Source organism: Dermacentor silvarum, chromosome 6, assembly GCF_013339745.2.
Source record: "Dermacentor silvarum isolate Dsil-2018 chromosome 6, BIME_Dsil_1.4, whole genome shotgun sequence".
NCBI lineage: Eukaryota > Metazoa > Arthropoda > Arachnida > Ixodida > Ixodidae > Dermacentor > Dermacentor silvarum.
The window spans coordinates 121,784,990-121,804,863 of record NC_051159.1 but is presented as its reverse complement, the minus strand read 5'-3'; the positions used below and the strand labels follow the sequence as shown (position 1 = coordinate 121,804,863).

The 19,874-nt window shown below is 47.6% G+C and overlaps 1 protein-coding gene across 1 annotated transcript in view; it reads right to left on the bottom strand.

The window, feature by feature from the left end:
* The window catches only part of LOC119456860 (Down syndrome cell adhesion molecule-like protein Dscam2), a 197,658-nt gene that overhangs the window by 97,064 nt on the left and 80,720 nt on the right, over positions 1-19,874 (bottom strand). The window contains exons 11-12 of the mRNA XM_037718677.2: positions 16,560-16,844; positions 5,381-5,500 (exon numbers count right to left, since the gene is read on the bottom strand). Of these exons, the coding sequence (XP_037574605.1) occupies positions 5,381-5,500; positions 16,560-16,844 (405 nt within the window). The remainder of the gene's footprint in view (positions 1-5,380; positions 5,501-16,559; positions 16,845-19,874) is intronic.

The following is a 19,874-nucleotide window of genomic DNA, read 5'->3' as shown; positions in this document are numbered from 1 at the left end:
GCGCCACGGTTCAATTTGCGGAAAGCACACCGGGAAGTGCGCACGAGCGAGGAGCACCGTGTACGGGGATGCATAGATCTAGCTACAGCATCTCGCGCTTTCTTTTTTTTATTCCCGTTCCGCGAGTCGCTTTAGCTTTGCTTCTATATGCAAGGCGCGTGTTGGAGGCGCGCAACGCGGCGGAGGAGGCTACGTACACGGAAACGTGATTGTGTGTCTCTCCTTGCTGGTAGCGCGCATCACCTCTGCATCCTCTCTATTTTAGCAAGTGTTGGCCTGGAGCGAGCTTCCTAAGCGAGGGATGCATATTGCATCCCTCTATTTGGTCGCTGCTGTGCCTATGCGTTTGTAAGCGCGCGTTTTTGCTCGGAGTAAGCCCAGAGACATGCGAACACTCTTAAGGAAACCAGAATTTTATCGCACCTTTGCTCCGTGTTTCGTTTGCGTGTGTGTGTGTGTGTGTGTGTGTGTGTTTTCGCTTTTTATTCAGAACGGTGTCTTAGGAAAAAATAGTCGGTGCCTGTTTCGAAAACTTCTGTTCAATTGAGCTGTCCCTGTTTTTGCAATGTAATAAGTATAAAAAAATAATAGAGAAAAATGCAGACTTCCGGGATGCCTCCGGCTCAGAACTCGTTTACGGCAGCAGCAGGTTCTTATACAGCGAGCACCACGATCCGGCTTCTTACTCCTTAAATAATGTTTCTTTTGTGAACATTTATACTTTGTTTACACGAAATTGAGAATTTATGTCCTTGCGTATATTTTTTTCTAGTCGTTATTCTGTATTTCCTGTTATGAGCACAACCATCATGTTAGAGAAGAGTAGCCGGGGCCCCTTATTGGCAACCACTGCTACTTAAATACACATAAAAAATGAAGCTGTCTTCTGAACAGCAACTTCGGATTCGCGATGCGCACAACGTCGTCTTCGTCGGCCACTCTATTGCTTGCCGCAGCCTCCGAAATACGTTCGCTGACGCCACCATTCTGAGAGTCTGGATGGCGCGCAATACCCTGAACGAGTACTCCAGCGTGAATGTGTTGTGATAGCCGAGTGGTTACTTCACATTGCCACGGGAGCGTGAGTTCGATTCTCAGTGACGGCACCAGGCGAAGTTTTATTGCAATGGCAATTAAATGAATACTCCAAGCGCATTTCTGCCGTCGCCGTGATGTTCCGCATGAAATCCAAACACGATAACATCGTTGCCGCGCACTGTATGGTGTATGTGCGAGTGAAAGCGTGCGAGGGTCAGCCGACGATCGCGGCTCAATCTCGCGCGCGCAAGGAAGAACGGCGGGGCGGAAGCGCACCGTCTTCTGTCGCGCGCGAGGAAAAGCGGGAGGTGAGGGAGGGGGCTGTGTGTTCTACTACCAGCGGATGCTGCTTACGGCGCGGCCGCGCGGCCGCCATATCTTGAAAGCGGTCTGCGACGTGGGCAAAGTGAGCGCCCATGCGGGCCTCATCTTCAAAGCGTTCTCCGATGTGGACAAAGTACGAGCGGATGTCCAAGTTGTGCGCCCGATAAAACTAATACCCTTACTTCGTATAGCTGTCTACTAATTTGCTATCTCACTCGATGCTTCGCCTTTCGCGCGAAACTGCGACTTTTTTTCTTCTTAGCTATATGGCGAGGATGAAGCTGATGGTGTAAGAGCGTTCTGACGACGATACGATGGTGGCATAACGGAAAAGTATGGTCACAACGAACCCAGTTATGACCTTCTAACTACTGCCACACTAATAACAGAGCTTCACCTGAGCTCCAGTGTTTTTAAAAACGTACTTATTTGGGCACGCAGTTTGAAAGCCCGGGATCGCGCGTCTAAAAAATGTGAGTAAGTTCACTTGGACTGAGAGCATTGTTGTTGTCGCCTTCAACATGTGGCACGTACCCGCGAGGGGAGGATTGTCCAAAGTTTGCAATTGAAACATAATATTAAGTCCTTGCTTCCCGTTAACTTAGTGGTCTGTACTGCCTATATTTATTAATAATTCATTTTCTCTACAGTTTTAGACTACGCAGCTCGTCTTCCTTTGTTTGCTTTTTTTGTTAGATTCTGAATGTCTTGTCCATTAGACGCACACCTTATAATTCACCACATTTTGAGTCATCAAAATGTGGTCATCAAAATTTCTACCTTGAGGCAGAAATTTTGAGAATAGAAACGATAAAGAACACGCGTTGTGTAATACCTTGGTTAATAGCCTTGTATTGTTTATTAGCGATCTATTCACTTTGCTACCTCCCTGCCTTTCCTCTCTTCTATTTCTCTCTCTCTCTCTATTCACTATGCTGTGTAGAAATATTGTTACGTAAAACGACACAAGGCGGGACTATTTACACTGTATTTACAATATGTGAGAGACACAGTAGCCAAGATGGTGGACAGCCACCAGCACCAGAGAGAACCGTCTTCTTCGTCGTCTGCCCCAGGTGAATGTCTCTCTCGTAGCATTACCTCCGGCGGTGGAAGCGCCGTCTCGGCACACTTCACACATTGTCGTTAGAAGGAGGGCGGTAGGCTTTCAGTCTGCTGACGTGAACTATGTCATTGGGAGTGATCGCAGGCGGTAAAGTCGAAGAGACGGGAACAATCTCGTAAGTGACATCCGTGACCTGGCGGACGTTTCGGTAAGGACCCGTGTATCGAGATAACAACTTCTCGGACAAGCCAACACGACGGAATGGACACCACAGGAGAACAAAGGCACCGGGTGAGAAGCGAACGTCGTGATGCCGGCTGTCATAGAGGTGCGTCCAAGTCGCTTGCGAGGCCAACAGCCGAGAGCGGGGGATCCGACGCGCGTGATCGCCACGAGCGATGACATCACGTGCATATTCGCTAGGTGGCGCGGCAGCAGCCAAAGTAGGGTGTCCATTGGTAAGGTCGGTTCGCGGACAAAGAGAATATAAAAGGGTGAATAACCGGCGGTATCGTGACGCGATGAATTTTAGGCGGAGGTCACGTAAGTTAGCGCCAGGTCCCAGTAACGGTGGTCAGATGAAGCATACATTGAGAGCATGTCCGTGAGGATGCGATTTAGTCGCTCGGTGAGGCCATTTCTTTGGGGATGGTAGGCAGTGTCTCTCTCGTAGCATTACCTCCGGCGGTGGAAGCGCCGTGCTGCTTTGAGGATGAGCGCAAAAGATCGTCGATTACTCGGGATAAAAATGCACGGCCTCGATCTGTGAGCAAGTGGCAAGAGGCGCCATGGTGTAGAATAATATTGTGGAGCAAAAAATCGGCAACCTCAGTAGCAGTGCTGGTGGGGAGCGCTCGAGTGATTGCATACCTGGTCGCATAATCGATAGCAACGGCGACCCACTTGTGGCTCAAGAAAAGGACCGAGATGGTCTAAACCAACACTGAAGAATGGTTCGGTCGGGATGGAGAGCGGCTGAAGCAGTCCAACCGAGGGTGCGGCAGGACGTTTCCGACTTGGCATTTATCGCAGGAGGTCACGTAACGTTGAACAGACCGGGCGAGACCGCGCCAAAAGAAGCGGCGCCGGACACGGTCGTATGTGCGGGATCCGCCAAGGTGACCAGCAGTTGGTTCGTCGTGGAGCTCATGCAGGATCGTTGAACGCAGATGTTTAGGCGGCAAAGAGCGATAACGTCCTGAATGTAAGAGACGTATGACTAGGAGGATGTCTGTGCACGAGTCGCAAGTTCATTCCGCGCAGCAAGCTGCCTGCCGACTAGTGCTGTTACCGAAAAGGTCGCGGATCTTCTCTTTGAAAGAGCTTGTAATATCCGCCTCGTGCGTCTCGAACCACACCCGCGGTGGGCCATCGAGGTAAAAAGCACGTTGGCGAGCATAAGGGTCGGGTCCCACCTGTAGCCGGCGCTGATCCGTTCGCAAAGGTTGAGCCATTTGTCGACGTCAACCCCATCCTGGCCGGAAAATACACCAAGATCACGAGCAGGAGGCAGAAAGATGTAGGTGGGAGCCACGGGAGGGGAAGGGGGTGAAGACGATGTGCCTGTACCGACTGACATGGTCGCAAGCGTGATGAGGCAGCCGTTGCGGAGCTCCGTGATCGAAACAGGGAACTACCCAGCACTTCCACCACAAAGATGTTACGTAAAACGACACAAGGCGGGACTATTTACACTCTATTTACACTACACAGACACAGTAGCCAAGATGGTGGATGATGATGATGATGATGATGATGATGATGATGATGACTTTATCATCTTTGGCACATACCCACTCACGTGGATCGGCCAAGATGGTGGACAGACACCAGCACCAGAGAGAACCGTCTTCTTCGTCGTCTGCCCTAGGCTGAATGTCTCTCTCGTAGCAATATCTTTCAGGAAAATGGCCCTGATCACTTAAGAAAACAACACATCACAATATCAGACTAACGTTATTATATATTTTTCGAGGCCGCAACTGCGGGAACTTCCTTGGGAATTTGAATTTACTTTAGTGCTAGCTTCAGTTATTAACTTCAACAAGCTGGTAACAGCCATGGCTGTTACCAGCTTGTTACCATGACTCGAACGCACACCGTATTACTGTTCTGCTTTCTTATTAGCTTGTTTATTGCGAGCTTGCAGTACATTGCATTACAACAGTTAGAGCGCATTGATTCGCTAGAGTGTGAGTCAGACGTCGCAGTCTCCCCACAAAGAAAACAAAGCGGACGGGAACAGGGAGTGGGTGGTATAGGAAAAAAGCTCAGCGGGCAGTTTTCGTCATCGAGGTTTGTCAGGAGCCGCGACACCCTTCCTTGGACTGTCTGTCGATGAAAGCGTCGTAGGCAAGACTTCACCATCGGGGAGTCACCGACAACGGCCGTCTCAATTCGAAGTAGCCATAGGCTGTTTCGCAGACGCTGTCCGCTAAGCGAGTGACACGAACTATTTACGTACGCTCAGCAAGCGCAAGGAGATGCGGCGGCTTCAAATGTACACGTTGCTCGTGAGTTTAGCGAGGTCCTGATCCTGAGTTTTAATTACGCGCGCTTCTAATAGATTGCCTTCGCTCGTCGTTAAGCAACAACTGCTGACATGAGAGTGAATAAGGCTTGCCGCATACGGCATATCGAAAACTTTAAGTTATTACTCAGAGGCTTGCGTAACCTGCTAATATCATACTGTCAGAGTGCTTAAATGTAGTTACTAAGCAGTCCACGCTAAGGTGTTATGCATGAAAAACATGACATTTGTTTAGATAAGGTTGCCTAGGAGTTGCAGGGGAGTACAGAATGACTTGAATGTGCTTACCAAGAATGCGTAGAAATGTTGCTGCATGCGAGATGCTTCTTTACGCCTTTACGGCTCCGTGTACTACAGCACAACTGAATCTCGCCTAACAGCGACAATGGCAGAGACATGCGGAATGGTACGGATTCGCTCACCGACTCCTCTGTGCCAGGTGACCCTCGGTGTGGGGTGGCCATCGGCGACGCAGTCCATGCTCGCGCTGTGGCCTTCCACGGCCGATGTCTCCACCGGCTCTTTGATCCAATGCGGGGGAACTGCAACAAATAGAACCGAACTGTGTTTGCAACGTACGCGTGACAATTAGCAAAAGCAAGCACAGAGGCCACGTGCTGTTTGAAAATAATAAGCGAAGCTTTCTCTGCCTATAGCCCACCATGGTTTGGCGCTCATCCGTCCGTCAGCTAGTCGGTTGGTCGGTCAGTACCTCGCCAGTCAAGTTTGCGGATATACTTATACACAGGCTGTTCCAACTATCATGCACCAAGATTTAAAAATATGCAAATGCCACGTAGCTGGACAGAACCAAGGTAATGTTGTTTGCCGTCGCTTGGAAATGCTCAGATTATATTTTGCATTCCGAATAATAACATAATTAGTCCTCATTAATTAATTAATCAATCAATTTCTCAAATATTATAATTAGATGAAAAGTGTCAATGGTAAAAGTCCCCGTCAATACAGCTTTCTGTTGCTCAACACGTGCTACATAAAAGTGTTTTTTCGAGCGTGAGAGTAGGAGCTCGAGAATGCACGCAAAATTGCAGCGCGACTGGCCGCTCGAGGCACTTTGCGTGCATTCGCCGTATGCCTTCCGTATTTTCCGTATACCTTCCTTCGATTCATTGTTGGCAGTGTTTCGCCAAGTTCAACTTCTCTGGCCATTGTACTGCGTGCACATTCGAGTGGCTACGCAGATAATGCCTGTTGTAGGGAGCACCGACCTTCGTCAAGCCTTTCCACGGGCTTTTATAGTCGGTTCCCCCCCAACATCACCCTGATGTCGATGTTGAAGAAAATTGATTGTGATTTCGATTAGCCCAACAATAAATGCATACTTCAAATCCTTGCTTCAAAACCTGCCCATTGTAAGTACCACACAATTCTCGTGGCTAATTAAACTGTTTTTTCCCGATGAGTGCCCGATCACGGTCTTCCGCCCCCGGTGCAGGTGCGGCCCGCGACTACGACAAAGCAGTCCCTTAGGACGAAATAAAGTTTCTCTGTCTGTTCTGTTCTGTTCCGTTCCGTCCCGTCCCGCTTTATTTACTACCGTTTTACTCTTGATATTGGCGCTCTTTGACTGAATGCAAAGTATAGAAAACTGTGTTTGCAGACACTTTCCTGCTATGTTGCGTTTTATCTGAAAACACGGAAACTCTCATTTAGTAAGGACGAGTTGGCTATTCAGTCGGTAAATATACGGCGAAATATTTTGGAAATACAGAAACACACATACAAGAACAGAAAGGACTCGATCAGCTTTAACAAAAAAAAAATCTTTTTTTCTTTTTCTTTTGCAATATCAAGCGCCGGGGTTACTTACAAGACCTACAGCAGTAGAGCACATACGCTTGTACGCATTGCGCAATATTCTTAAGAGAGTTGTTGAGATATTTTCTTTTTAACGCCACTCGCTCGAGAGTAACGCGTGTTGTAAAAATAGGGCAAGAAATAAACCAACAATGGAATGTAAGAAAATGAAGAGAACCCTAGCGGGCAACTAAGCTGAATGGTCAGCCTCACTTCTACTGTGCGCTTATCTCAACTCTGGGATCGCAGGGAGCTGCAAATCATGGCTCGACAAAAGGAATCTGCTGCTTCTTCGCAGAGCCAGTGGGGGATACAGTTTGTCTCAAACTAACAAGATTTATTCGCTCGGGGCTGTGTGTATCTTTCGCGATGTGCGGACAGAGGAGAAAGTTTGAAACAGAGATAAAAAAAAAAAAAAGGAGACGGCGACAGCGAAATGTTACTGTGCGCCGGGTGAAGCATGGCAAATAGGGCTTGGTGGAGTGCTTTCTACCTACTTCTTGGCGTTTTTTCACTTTTAGCCAAAGTGTTAAGTACGATATCAGCACGCTGGAACAAACTGATGATGCCGGCGTCTTTGGATAACGAGAGACGCAAGATAAAAGAAACGTGGGGCCTTCCTGATAGCTCGTACGTCACAAAAAATAATAATATAAGATAAAAGAAAGAGGGGCAAAGAAAAGGAAGAAGAAGAAAGCTGGGTAACTCAAACAAAGCAACAGAGAGATGACAAGAACATTGTAAGTTTGCCCTCAATGTAATAGGTGACAACCGAAATAACTCTCTACGAATCGAACTAGGAAAGAAAAAGAAATGTTGACCATTGCCACATCTGTATGGGCGTGACAACACTCACACAGAGCGGCATTATTTCCTGGCCTTGGGTCTTTGCAAGCCTTGCGAAAAACTCGGACAACTTAGCGCAATCACTTTTTTTTTTTATTTTGTCGCCGCGTTCGCTTTCAAGATTACAAGGGTTTGCAAGTTTGGTTTATGTGCGGCGGCTTTTAAGTTTGAACCACACGAAAAAGGAACGTTTCCTTTGCAAGTTTCCATTGAAACTGGCAGAGAAGAAAATACGTCAGAAAGGAAAAAAAATGTCGGAACTGTAGTCGCACGGAAAAACCGTCTGCTGTACTGATAAGAATCTCGTTCCGAGAACAGATGGCTCTAGTCCAGAGTTTCTATGCCACTTGTGTCGAGTTCCGTTGTGGGTTTCTCCAAAAAGAAAAAAAGAAAGGAAAAGAAAAAGGAAGGAAAAGAATAAAACGAATAGAAGAGGCGATTGTGTATACTTCCTATTAGATCTTGGTGACGGAAGTCTTGCTCAGCCTCGCGTCCTTACACTCTGAGGTTGAAAGCGCTACTCCACGAAACTCAGTTTTTCTTTTATTGTATTGCTGCTACCGCGTTCTGATTGCTTGAGGATACTCCTTAGAAAGCTCATTGCCGAAAAAAGTAAAAATAAAAAAATCCACGAAATGCTACCTATCAGTAGGTTGATACATTTTCTAACATTTTTTCACCCTTTTCATTTCTAGAGTCAACGAAGAATGATGATGATGATGATGATGATGATTTATTGGCATCCCCTTTGAAACGGGGCGGCGACAAATAGTCACCTAGCCTGCTTGATTTAATCAGGTATACTATACATGTTCTTTATCTTGCATTTTTGTATACCTATCATTATTTTTCTTTTTCAAAAATTTACCTTTTACCGCTGCCTATGATTTTAAGAGATCAGGTCGCATCCATCTTTTCCCTACTTTTTTTCCACCAGTACTCTAATCGTCTCTTGCTGATCTCTACGGCTGATCTGTTTATGTTTCCTTCCACTTTAAACCCAAGCGCTTCTGGGAGTTGCACGTTACCTACGGTTCTCACTGGGTGGATCCCGTCGCATTCCATTAGGATGTGCTGAGTGGTCTCTGGATCTTTACTGCAGCATACACATGTCTCATCTAATTCCGAATATTTGTTCCGATATGTTTTCGTCCTTAGGCAACCGGCTCGAGCCTCAAATAGCAAGGCACTGCCCTTTGTGTTATCGTACAGATTTTCCCTTCTAATTTCTTTCTTCTCATTCTTGTAAATCTCCATTGTCCTTTTCGTTTCCATTCTTTGCATCCAATTCACGGTCTCTATTTCTCTCACTTTCTTTCTGATGACCCCTGGTTGTCTATTTACAGTTTCGATTATCCTGTACTTGGTTGCCAACTTCCTTGACCTCTTCCTCCATTCTGTGTCCACGCTTTTCATGTAGAGATACTTGTGCACTTTAGCCGCCCATTTATTTTCATCCATGTTCCTGAGCCTTTCTTCAAAACTAATTTTGCTTTGTGCTTCTCTGACTTCAAAAGAGGCCCAACCCATGTCTCCATGCACTGCCTCATTTGTCGTATTACCGTGTGCTCCCAAAGCCAACCGGCCTACTGATCTTTGGTTAACTTCCAAACCCGCCAATATATCCGATTTTAAGCATATAATGGCATTTGCGAATGTTAGCGCTGGCACCATTACTCCTTTCCAGATTCCACGCACCACCTCATACTTATTGTGGCCCCACAGTGCTCTGTGTTTCATTAATGCTGCATTCCGCTTCCCCTTTATTTTCAGATTATCTTGGTGGTTGCTTGAGTAATTCTTTCCTTCGTTTATGTGTACGCCGAGGTACTTATATTGCTTCACTATGGGTATTACTTGCTGTTGAATTGACACCACGAAGTTACTCGTGTGCTCATTAAAGATCATAATCCCTGATTTCTCTGTGCTAAACTTAAGGCCTAGATTTGTCGCTGCGTTCCCACAGATATTCGCAAGTATCTGTAAATCTTTTTTATTGTCCGCTAGTAGCACAATGTCGTCTGCGTACATCAGTCCAGGGATCTTCTGTTGCACCATTTGTCCATTACGCATGTAGGATAAATCAAAACCTAATTCGCTGTTTTCCAGTCGTCTTTCTATGCCCTTGACGTAAAGCGTGAACAACAATGGTGACAGAGGGCATCCTTGCTTCAATCCTTGGTGAATTCCCACCATTTCATTTCCTTTTCGGCCTTCCCATGCCACTTGTACTTGGTTGTCTCGATATATCTCCCTCAGCAGCTCCACGAAATCGTCATCTATGCCTTCGTATTGAAGAATATCCCACAACAATTCCCTGTCTACGTTGTCATAAGCTCCTTTAATATCTAGAAATGCTATCCATAAAGGTCTTTTCTGAGCTATTGAAATCTCTATGCACTGAGTTAGTACAAACATATTGTCTTCTAAGCGTCTGCCTGGCCTGAACCCATTCTGTAGTTCCCCCAATACACCGTTTTCCTCCACCCACTTCGACAGTTCTAATTTTATGGCTTGCATTGCCATTCTATATATCACCGACGTTACTGTAACTGGCCTGTACGAGCTCGTCTTTTCCTTATCTCCTTTGCCTTTGTAGATAAGATTCATCTTGCTTTCACGCCATCCAACGGGAATATTCTTTGTTCTAATCACTTGCTCTATGGCATTAGTCAGCAGTGCCTTGCTTTTTGGACCGAGGTTTTTGATTAGCTGTATTGGGATTTCATCGGGTCCTGCTGCCGTGTTGTTAGGGACATTTTCTGCTGCCTTTTTCCAATAAAAGCTTTCTATGCTGAATTTTGATCTCTCAGGCCTCTCTGTTGTTGCTGGATCTGTTGTCTGAACTACGCTTTTTCTCGTCCCGAAGTTATGCCTGATAACGTCTGTGATGTACCGCAGCGCATCATCGCCTTCATAGATGTTACCGTCTTCATCCCTTATAGCCGTTTGCGAGTTTCTAGTTGGAGCTCCGAGTGCTTTTATATGGTTCCAGAATCTTTTTGGGGCGCCTTTGTCTCTTTTGTGAATGTTATGCACCCAACGTTCACTTGCGCATTTAATTTTCTCTTGCACGAGCTCACTCGCAACCCTTTTCTTTTCTCGGTATGTATTCCATCTAAGGAGCACCTCTTCTTGTTGTAATCCCAACTTTTTGGCTTCTCGATGAACCCTAGATGCCTCTTTACGCTCTTCTATAGCTTGTTTAATTTCCTTGTTCCACCACTTACGTGGTTTCCTCTTTCCAATCCAACAATTGTATTGCCGTGTCCGCCTTATTTCATGCTGCATAACCTCCACCAGTTCCTTATATTCCCAGACTGCTGTAGGAAAAGCCTCAATTTTCTTCTCTATGTTGTTTGCGATCTCTGTTATTTGCTCGTCATTCATTTTTAAAAACTCTGAGGCTATTGGTTCATGTTCTGAGCTGGTATCTCTCCCAAACTTTAATGCTAAACGTCTATGATCGCTTCCCAGGCTATTTTTTCCATTTTCGTCTATTATCATTTGGTCCAGTTGTTCGTAGACCATTTCTGAGACTAAGGCGTAGTCGATACATGACTGCCTGTTTCCGCATTGCCACGTTACCTGTCCATGACACTTATTCTCCCTGTTAACTACTATAAGGTTCTGTTCATCACACAAATCCAGCACTAGAGAGCCGTTGTAATCAGTATATCCGTCTAAATCGTCCATGTGCGCGTTCATATCTCCCACTAATATCACCTGGCCCGAGTTACTGAACTCATTAATATCGCTTCTAATGCAATCGACCAATTCCTTATTTTTTTCCCTGCTATCACTACCTGTCCACAGGTAAGCTACTCCCAGCCACGTCTTTTTACCTTGCCATGTACCACTAATCCATAAATGCTCTTTACATGTCTCGTTTACCCTTCGCCACTTCAGACCTCGCCTAATTAGTACGCCTACGCCTCCGCCTTTCCTTGACCCGGTCATTCTGTTGCACCCTTCCCATACAAAGTTGTCAATAACCGGCGGCTGCTCCAAATCTCGTAGATGCGTTTCGGTCAAGGCGTACACACTAATCGCTTCATCATTCAGTTGCGTTTGAATTTCCAGCCATTTTTCCTGCTTACGACCACCCTGCATGTTAATGTAGCAAATTTTACCTTCTCTATTCTTATCCTTTCTGCGTCTTTTCCTGACTCCTGGTCGCCTAATTCTGCCCTTTACTGGTGTTTCGCTATGTTCAATACCTAATCCTGCTTCCTGATTGCCTGGGGCCCGCCTAAAAAAGCTACAGCTCGTGCCGCGAATCGATTTTTGCGGTGCGCTAATTTTGCGGTGCGCCGCCATTGCCGTGTAGCGGCAAGTATAATTACACCGCGCTTTCTTCTTCAGAAGGACGTGACGCAGAGGCGCGTCATAAACAATTCAGCAAGTTTTCATCGCTCTCACTTCGGGTCATCAAGAAACGGCGTAACTCTCACTTGGGGCTCGGGACACGCGTCATTCCCCCAAGCGTTGCGCGTCAGCAGAAGCTCTGCCCGCAAGAAAGAAATAAATAAACCAACAAACAGAAAAAGGATAAACTCGGCTCTGCGCAGCCGACAGCTCCTCGTGCAGAATCTTGCTTCACGGCGAACGAGGCAAGCGCAGCGACGAACCGCCGTCGTCGAAGCAGCAAGGGGTGGTGCCAGTGAAGTGCGATCTCGGAAAAAGAAAGGAAAAAAAAAAGGCTAACAAAGCAAACAGAGATCACTCAATTGGAAGCGTGCATAAGGGACGCGTCGATGGCGGTCGTTACGCAGCGTCAGCCGCATCCCAGCTGGGAGAGAGAGAGGGGGAGAGTGTGAGAGAGAAACAACAACGAAAAGGAAGGAACAGGACGGGGGAAAGGACAGGGAGTGGGAAAGAAAAGGAAGTGGTCCACGGTTTCCTGTCGTTCCGTTGTTCCAGGATGCGCGCGCGCGCGCGCGTTATGTGCTGCGGGCGCGTCCACCTGCTTTGGTAGTCAGTCGGGCTCGTTAAGCAGAATGTCAACTAATGGAGCGACGCCAATGTCGCCCTAATTGAGTGGCGCTCGGTTCGCGACGCAAACCGGCGACGTGATGGCGATTATGGCTTAATGAAACTTCGGCCGCGCTCGGGCGTGGCCGCCGTCGGCCATAGTGCAGCGAGGTTCGGCCGGGCTTTTTTTTTTTTTTTTTTCGGGGTTAATCTGTTCGAAATTAACGCTCCGCAAAGCCTCGGCGCGTGCACTCGCCTTGAACGGCACCGTTCTTCGATGATCATTCGAGCACGCGTCGCGGCGTTTCTGAAGCTTCAGAGCTCCGGACGGCACGCATCGAAGGCCGCGAGGACGCTTTGCGACGTGCGGGCGCTCAACGGCCGTCGCGGGTTCCTGAATGTAATTGCTCTCCTCGGAGGAAGCGCCACGACGTCGGTGTTGTCGCAATCCCGAAGGCGGGTATAGTGGCGAGTACTTCGAGAGGCGGGCAATTACGGAGACGCGGTCTTGTCCCAGGTCTTCCTCCCTTCCTTTCTGGCTCTGGCACGGGCATCGTGAAAGCCGGTGAGAGGCGCGAACACAGAAGGAGTTGATGAGATGGAATAGAATGGTGGCGGCGGTGCTTTGGGACGATGATGATGATGATGATGATTTAATGACAACCCATTTGAAACGGGGTGGTGACAAATAGTCACCTAGCCTGCTTAATTTAACCAGGTATGCATATTTTTTGTACCAAAAAGCGGGAAGGATGCTAACATTATACTCACCCATAAGAAGGGAGACGTTAAAGAATTGAAAAATTATAAACCCATTAACTTGCTTTCAGTATTGTATAAAATATTCACCAAGCTAATTTCCGATAGAATTAGGGCAGCACTCGACTTCATCCAACCAAGAGAACAGGCTGGCTTCAGGAAGGGATATTCTACGATGGATCATATCCATGTCATCAATCAGGTAATCGAGAAATCTGCGGAGTACAATCAACCTCTCTATATGGCTTTTATAGATTATGAAACAGCATTTGATTCAGTAGAGAAACGAGCAGTCATAGAGACATTGCGAAATCAAGGAGTACAGGAGGCATGCGTGAATATCTTGGCAAATATCTACAAGGATTGCACAGCAACCTTAGTTCTCCACAAGAAAAGTAAAAAGATACGTATCAAGAAAGGGGTCAGGCAAGGAGACACAATCACTCACTCACTCACTCACTCACTCACTCACTCACTCACTCACTCACTCACTCACTCACTCACTCACTCACTCACTCACTCACTCACTCACTCACTCACTCACTCACTCACTCACTCACTCACTCACTCAGAGTGAGTGAGTGAATTCATCGGCCCTTCCAGTGAATTCATCGGCAGGAGTGAATTCATCATTCATCGGCAGGAGTGAATTCATGATGAATTCCTTTTTTCATTCCCGGCGATATCTGCGACGGATAGCGGCGGTGGTGGCAGACACCATCGCCAACCGATAAGGCTATTAGAATGAGCCCATAACAGCTTACGCTGCGAAACACGGTCTGGGGGATACCCTAAGAATGCGTCGCTTAAATTGTCGCAGTTTCACCTGAAAGGCGAAGCATCAATTGCGATAGCAAATTTGTAGAGAGCTATACGGAGTAATGATATTAGCTTTATCAGCTGTATAAACTTGGACATGCAGCAGCCCCGGCAACACGCAGAACTGTTGTCGACGCCGTCGGCGTTTTGCCTTGGTGCCGCAGCTAAACGTCGCCTCCCTTCCCTCCCCCTCCCTCCCTCCCCCACGGCCTCTCGCAAGTCGGAAGAAGGCGCGTTTGCTCTACATATATGGTGATTGTAAAGGAGGAAAGAGACGCCTACTTCTGCAGCCCTTAAGGGAGCACGGCGCAGAACGCGCGTTTGTTCTCGGCCGTGCGTTCACTCCTCGTGAAAGCGCGCGCCCCTCGAGCCCTTTCACTCGCACATACAGCGTTCGGCGCGCGCCAACCTTTCCCTTTCCCTCAAGAACCACTTATCATCATCATCATCGACGGCGACGATTTCATCTCCATTGACGTCATACGGAACCTCACGGCGACGGCTACGGCAGAAATCTGCTTTTGAGTGTCCATATAATTTCTATCGCAATAAAAATGGTCAGCATGGTCCTTGTTATTACAGAGACAAACGGAAGCTCGTTTGCTCATTACGAGATGTAAATACACAAAACGACATGAGCTGCAACTCTGTTTTTCTTTCACGCTAAGAAAGATCACGTATCCACTATAGTTGCACTATAGTTGTGCCGCGCTGGGCACCGCAGACAAGTTGCTATACTGAGGTAGTTAAGGAGAAACTTATTCAACCAATACACAGTGTCAGAACCTAAGCGTTGCAGGCGCTTATGTAATAGCTTTTTTAAGCAGGAAATACTTTTAGCTCCCGTTGTCGGCGACCTTGAGCCAAAAAGCAGAGCCGTTATCCGGGCATTCTTGCGAGATCAAAACAAGATCATCCGGTCCACCAGTGAAACGTTAAGAAAATGCGGTCTATGGCCGCCAACCCTTTGTACAGGACCTCATTACATACGCTAGTTACTGCCCAAATAAGTTACAAAAATATTGCTTCCGAGTTCTTCCTAATGTTTGTTCACAATGTCACTCAAGCTGTAACTGTAGTACGCTGAATATTTATTTGTCATTTCGAGTAGCGACGTTCAAAAAGCAGATACAGGGCACCATACACTTGTCATCTTTTGGCGCTGTGACAGGGTTGCCTGTGCTCTTTTCAACGTCAGCGAGCCTCGAGTTCCGCGGCGCGGGTTTTGCGCCGCCTCGTTCGAGAGATGGCGCCACGCTGCGTGACCAGGCTAGGGAGCCTACATGCAACGCCGTTTTGCATGTAGGCTTCCTATGACCAGGCTGATAGCGTCCGGTGCGCCGCGGATGGTTGTGTGGTGCGGTGTGCTGTGCCCTCACGAACATGCACTAAAACCATTTTAAAATTGTGGCTAGTATCATCTCGAACCAACCGGCTTTGCCGGTACCTATTTCATGCTTACATATACTCTCCAGTATGGGAGAGCCAGCATTATTTCTCACTTGGGTTGGTATTACACAGCGTTGCATGTATACCAAGGTCATTCAATACTTTTCTTCGTACAAACGCTAGACACAACGTCAATCACCAGTGAAGAGTGCACGTTCGACTACGCACATACGACTGCCAGTGGAGCCAGCTACTTAAAGGTGCAGCTAACATACCCAATCTTAAAAAGCCCTCGAGCTTGCCCTGGTTATTCAGTGCATCTCGCCTGCATATCTAATTAGCAACATGGGTAGCCATAACATAAAGATCCAGCAATAAAGTTTCTTAAGCATCCTTCATATCCTTTATACTAACATATCCGAATGCAAAGTAAATATAAGCCCGATATTGTGCCGAGAAGTATTCGTCAGTAAGGTATTCCGAAAATATGCGGCGTGATGTCGAGGTTTATTTATTTTTATAGAAACTATACCTAAATATTCTGCACCGAGATTTTCAGCGTAGCGACACCGTGCACGTGCCGGCCCGGCAAGACGGACACACGCGTAGACCACCACCTACGCGACCCGCACTGTTTCTAGGATCGGCCCATTTTTAATCGACGAGAAGCCGACCAAGCAGAAGCAGATCCCCGGCCTCGGCAACTGCATTTCACTGAAGAGGAATTGCAAGAACGCTCGTGTTAAGTACACGAGCGTTCTTGCAATTGGTCTTCAGTTGGATTCCAACTGATCTTCAATTGGATTGGTTCTGGCAATTGGATTTAGGCGCACGCTAAAGAAACGCCAGCTGGTCAAAATCAACCCGGAGTCCCTCACTATATGGCGGCGTGCCTCTTAATCAGATCGCGGTTTCGTCACGTAAGACCCCCTCAGACTTTAACTGAGTTCAATTTAATCGTCACTTAATAACGAGGGGTGGTGGGCCACCGCTCACCGTGCACCCTGAGCGGCGCCGTGTAGTTGACCGTGGCCGCCGCGTTGGATGCCACGCACGTGTAGCTGCCGTCGTGGCGCGGGCTCAGGCTGTCGATGGCCAGCGCCACCGAGAACGGGTCGAGCAGGCGCACCTCCATGCCGGGGCCGGACTTGACGGGCTGCCCGTCACGCAGCCACGTGATGCGAACGGGCGGGTCGCCGCGGGCGATGTTGCAGTAGACGCGGGTGCGCATGCCTTCGTGCAGGTTCTCGTCGAAGGCGAAGCGCTCGATCAGCGGGGGCACTGAGAGTTGGGGTGCAGAGGGAGAGGGAGGCGAGATCGTTAATTAGGCGAGTCGGTGATTGTACATCTTGTAAAGAAAGCACAGCTAACGAGCCGCGCCACAATAAATTCGGGTAAAAACAAACGTGGCGCTCGCTTGAATCGTGTATTGAAGAAACACGCATATTAGGTATCACAGGACCCTTGCGGTTAAAATACGTATTTGAAGTACACACAATTTTTAATGCTGAAGAAAGCTGGCTTCAGTGCACTGCTTTTAGTTGGCTTTTCGACCGCTAATTAAAGTTAAAATAATAAAAAAAAAACAATAAAAAATCACAAACACAACTTCCGTCGTCAATTTTCTTGTTGCCAACTTTTTAAATGCTTCCGCCGAGATTTCAACTCTTCTTTCTTTTTTCCCCCTTTTATTCTTTTTGTTTTTGCTGCAGCATCTGTGATCGAAAAACAGAACTAGACGCGTGGACGCACTCAGATTGCTTTCGGTAAGATAAATTGGCATAGCGTAGGCGACCTACGTGACCTGCAACCTATCCGACCTACAATCTTAAATTTCGATTGAAGCTAGACACGATAACTACACACTGAAACTACACTGAGAAATTTTGAAGGCATGTGCCCAAGTTTCGCGGAGACTCAAGTATTTGCAAATTCCGTGTTCCGCATACTTTTCTGACCAACTGCACAAAGCTCTACATACTAACTTAAACAGTAGTTATGAACCACGATATAAACGAACTCACACGCAGCTGCTAATGCCTGCGTGTTGGCTAAAAAGCACAACTTTTCAGAAAGTTGTGAAGAAAAAAGAATTGGCAGTTGTGCCCTGAGTTCATCTATTTTGAGGCACAACGTGAGGCAAGAATCAGATGTATAAAAAATGGTCTCGTTGCTCGCCTCCAATAAGCATAAAATGCAATGGCAGACTTGATGTCTGTAAAAATTACGTTGAAGCGAACAGTTTTTTAGGGGCGAAGCTCCTTATAGCGGCACCCGTTCCGTCCCCGTCGTCGTAGTAGTAGTGTGTAACCAGTAGTGTGTAACCAGTCTGAGAAAAATGAGAAAAAAAATTTGCCGCGTATCTACGTGCTTCGCTGCAAATGTCGTCGAAAGACGAAAGTCTTCTGCCGGCCGTACTACATGAGTGCTGGTCTGATCCGCGGCCACCCGTGATGCTGTTCTCGTACCATTTCCGTCCTGGCATGAAGGTTTGTTTGAACAGATTTCATTTTACCGCATTATTTCATAAAGCGGCCATTTATGTTTTGCCCTGCCTCAGACAGCGCTTCCTTTATGTTGAATCGGCCGCATCTGGCAGGCATTGATAAAATTTAGGAGGCGCTGCGTGAGACATGGACGCCATCTGGCAATGCATCGGAAAACATGAGCTTGTGCAGAGGGTTTCCTTCCTCCATGGCAGAGGGCGCTCGTCGGCGCGCAGTCGGGGAACGTCGTTCGTCGGCGCGCATAGCATGGCATTTTCAGCGCAGCTTAAGAAACTAGGGTCTTTAGAGTTACGTATCTATGTATTTTCTATTAAAGGAACACACCTCCTAATACTTACCTAGTGATGTTGCGCCTCAGATATGCGTAATATTTACTTTGTGATCGATAACGTTCACAAGTATGAACAGCCGTACCAGTTTAAGTAGTGTGGGCGGTAAGCAAGTGGTCCAACTTTGGCCGGGTGGCTGAATCGGGTGACAGACAAACAGACAGACAGACAGACCAAATTTTCAGCGTTTAAGTTCCCCAAGAAAGACTATCGTCTTTAAAAATTCCGAAGTTGTGTCCGTAGCGCGGAATCGAACCAGGGACCCCTCGCTTCCGAGCGCGCGGCGTTAGCCCACTACGCCACGAAGCGGACATGGACACACGCACCACGATGGTAATAAATACCCAACATTAACGAAAGGCCGCGTTTCTAGCGCGTTTCTAACGCGTTTGTGCTAGCGCGTTACGGCCCGTGTAAGAAGCTGGTGTAAGACGCTGTGGCCTCTCCGCCTTACCTTCAACGCGTTTCGAACGCGCTGCCCAAAGCGGTGGCAAGTCAAGTTCAAGTCGAGGAGCGTTTATGAATACGGGGGGTATACTCTCTCAACAGTCATGTGATGGCGTCGGCAAACGCGGTGCACGTTCCGGCATGTGTAAATGGCTGCGTAAGACGCTGTGGCCGCTCCCCCTTACTAGAGAGTACTGCACGTTTCTAACGCGTTTGTGCTAGCGTCCCCTTAAGCGGGAGATCCGATGATTCCCTCCGGAGCTTCGCCCACTCAACATCATTCACCCCGTGGATATGCTGTGATTTTTTTTTACCTCTTTTCTTTTTTTTTTTTCGTTTTCGCAGTTGATCGGTGGTTGGTGGTCGGACTCAGTAAGAAAAATGGTCGTTCGACCGATCACTCGCTTGCTCGTTCGTTCGTTCGTTTGCTTTTTCATTCGTTCGCTCGCTCGTTTAATCGTTCGCTCGCTCGTTAGTTTATTAGTTCGTTCATACGTTCGTTCATGCGTTCGTTCGCTCGTTCGTTCGTTCACACGTTCGTTCATACGTTCATTCGATCGCTCGCTCCTTCGTTAATTCGCTCGTTCGCTCGGTCGTTCGTTCGCTCGTTCGTTCGTTCATACGTTCGTTCATGCGTTCGTTCGCTCGTTCGTGCGTGCTGTTCGCTTACATTCACAATCATCGTCGATGTTTCCTGCGCCATTTTCGACGACTCGCACGAGTAAACCGCAACAATAGCGTGAGAAGTTTAACGGGAAAAAGCAACTTCGACATTTCAGGGAGCGCGGCTCGAACCGAAGTGTTTCCAGTAAATTATTTCTCAGCCAGGCGCACAGCGCGTACTCCCTCTTGACCAGCCGGCTATCGGCGCTCAGTTCGTCCGCCCTTCTCGGCTTCCGGAATCGGCGCTGTTCCGCGCTAAATTAGCGCCGCGGCAGCGCAGTAGCGTAAACACAATCGGCAGCGAAGCAGCGCTCGCTCGGCAGTCGGGATCTCATTTCGTTAGGGCCCTTCGCGCAGCGGCGCAC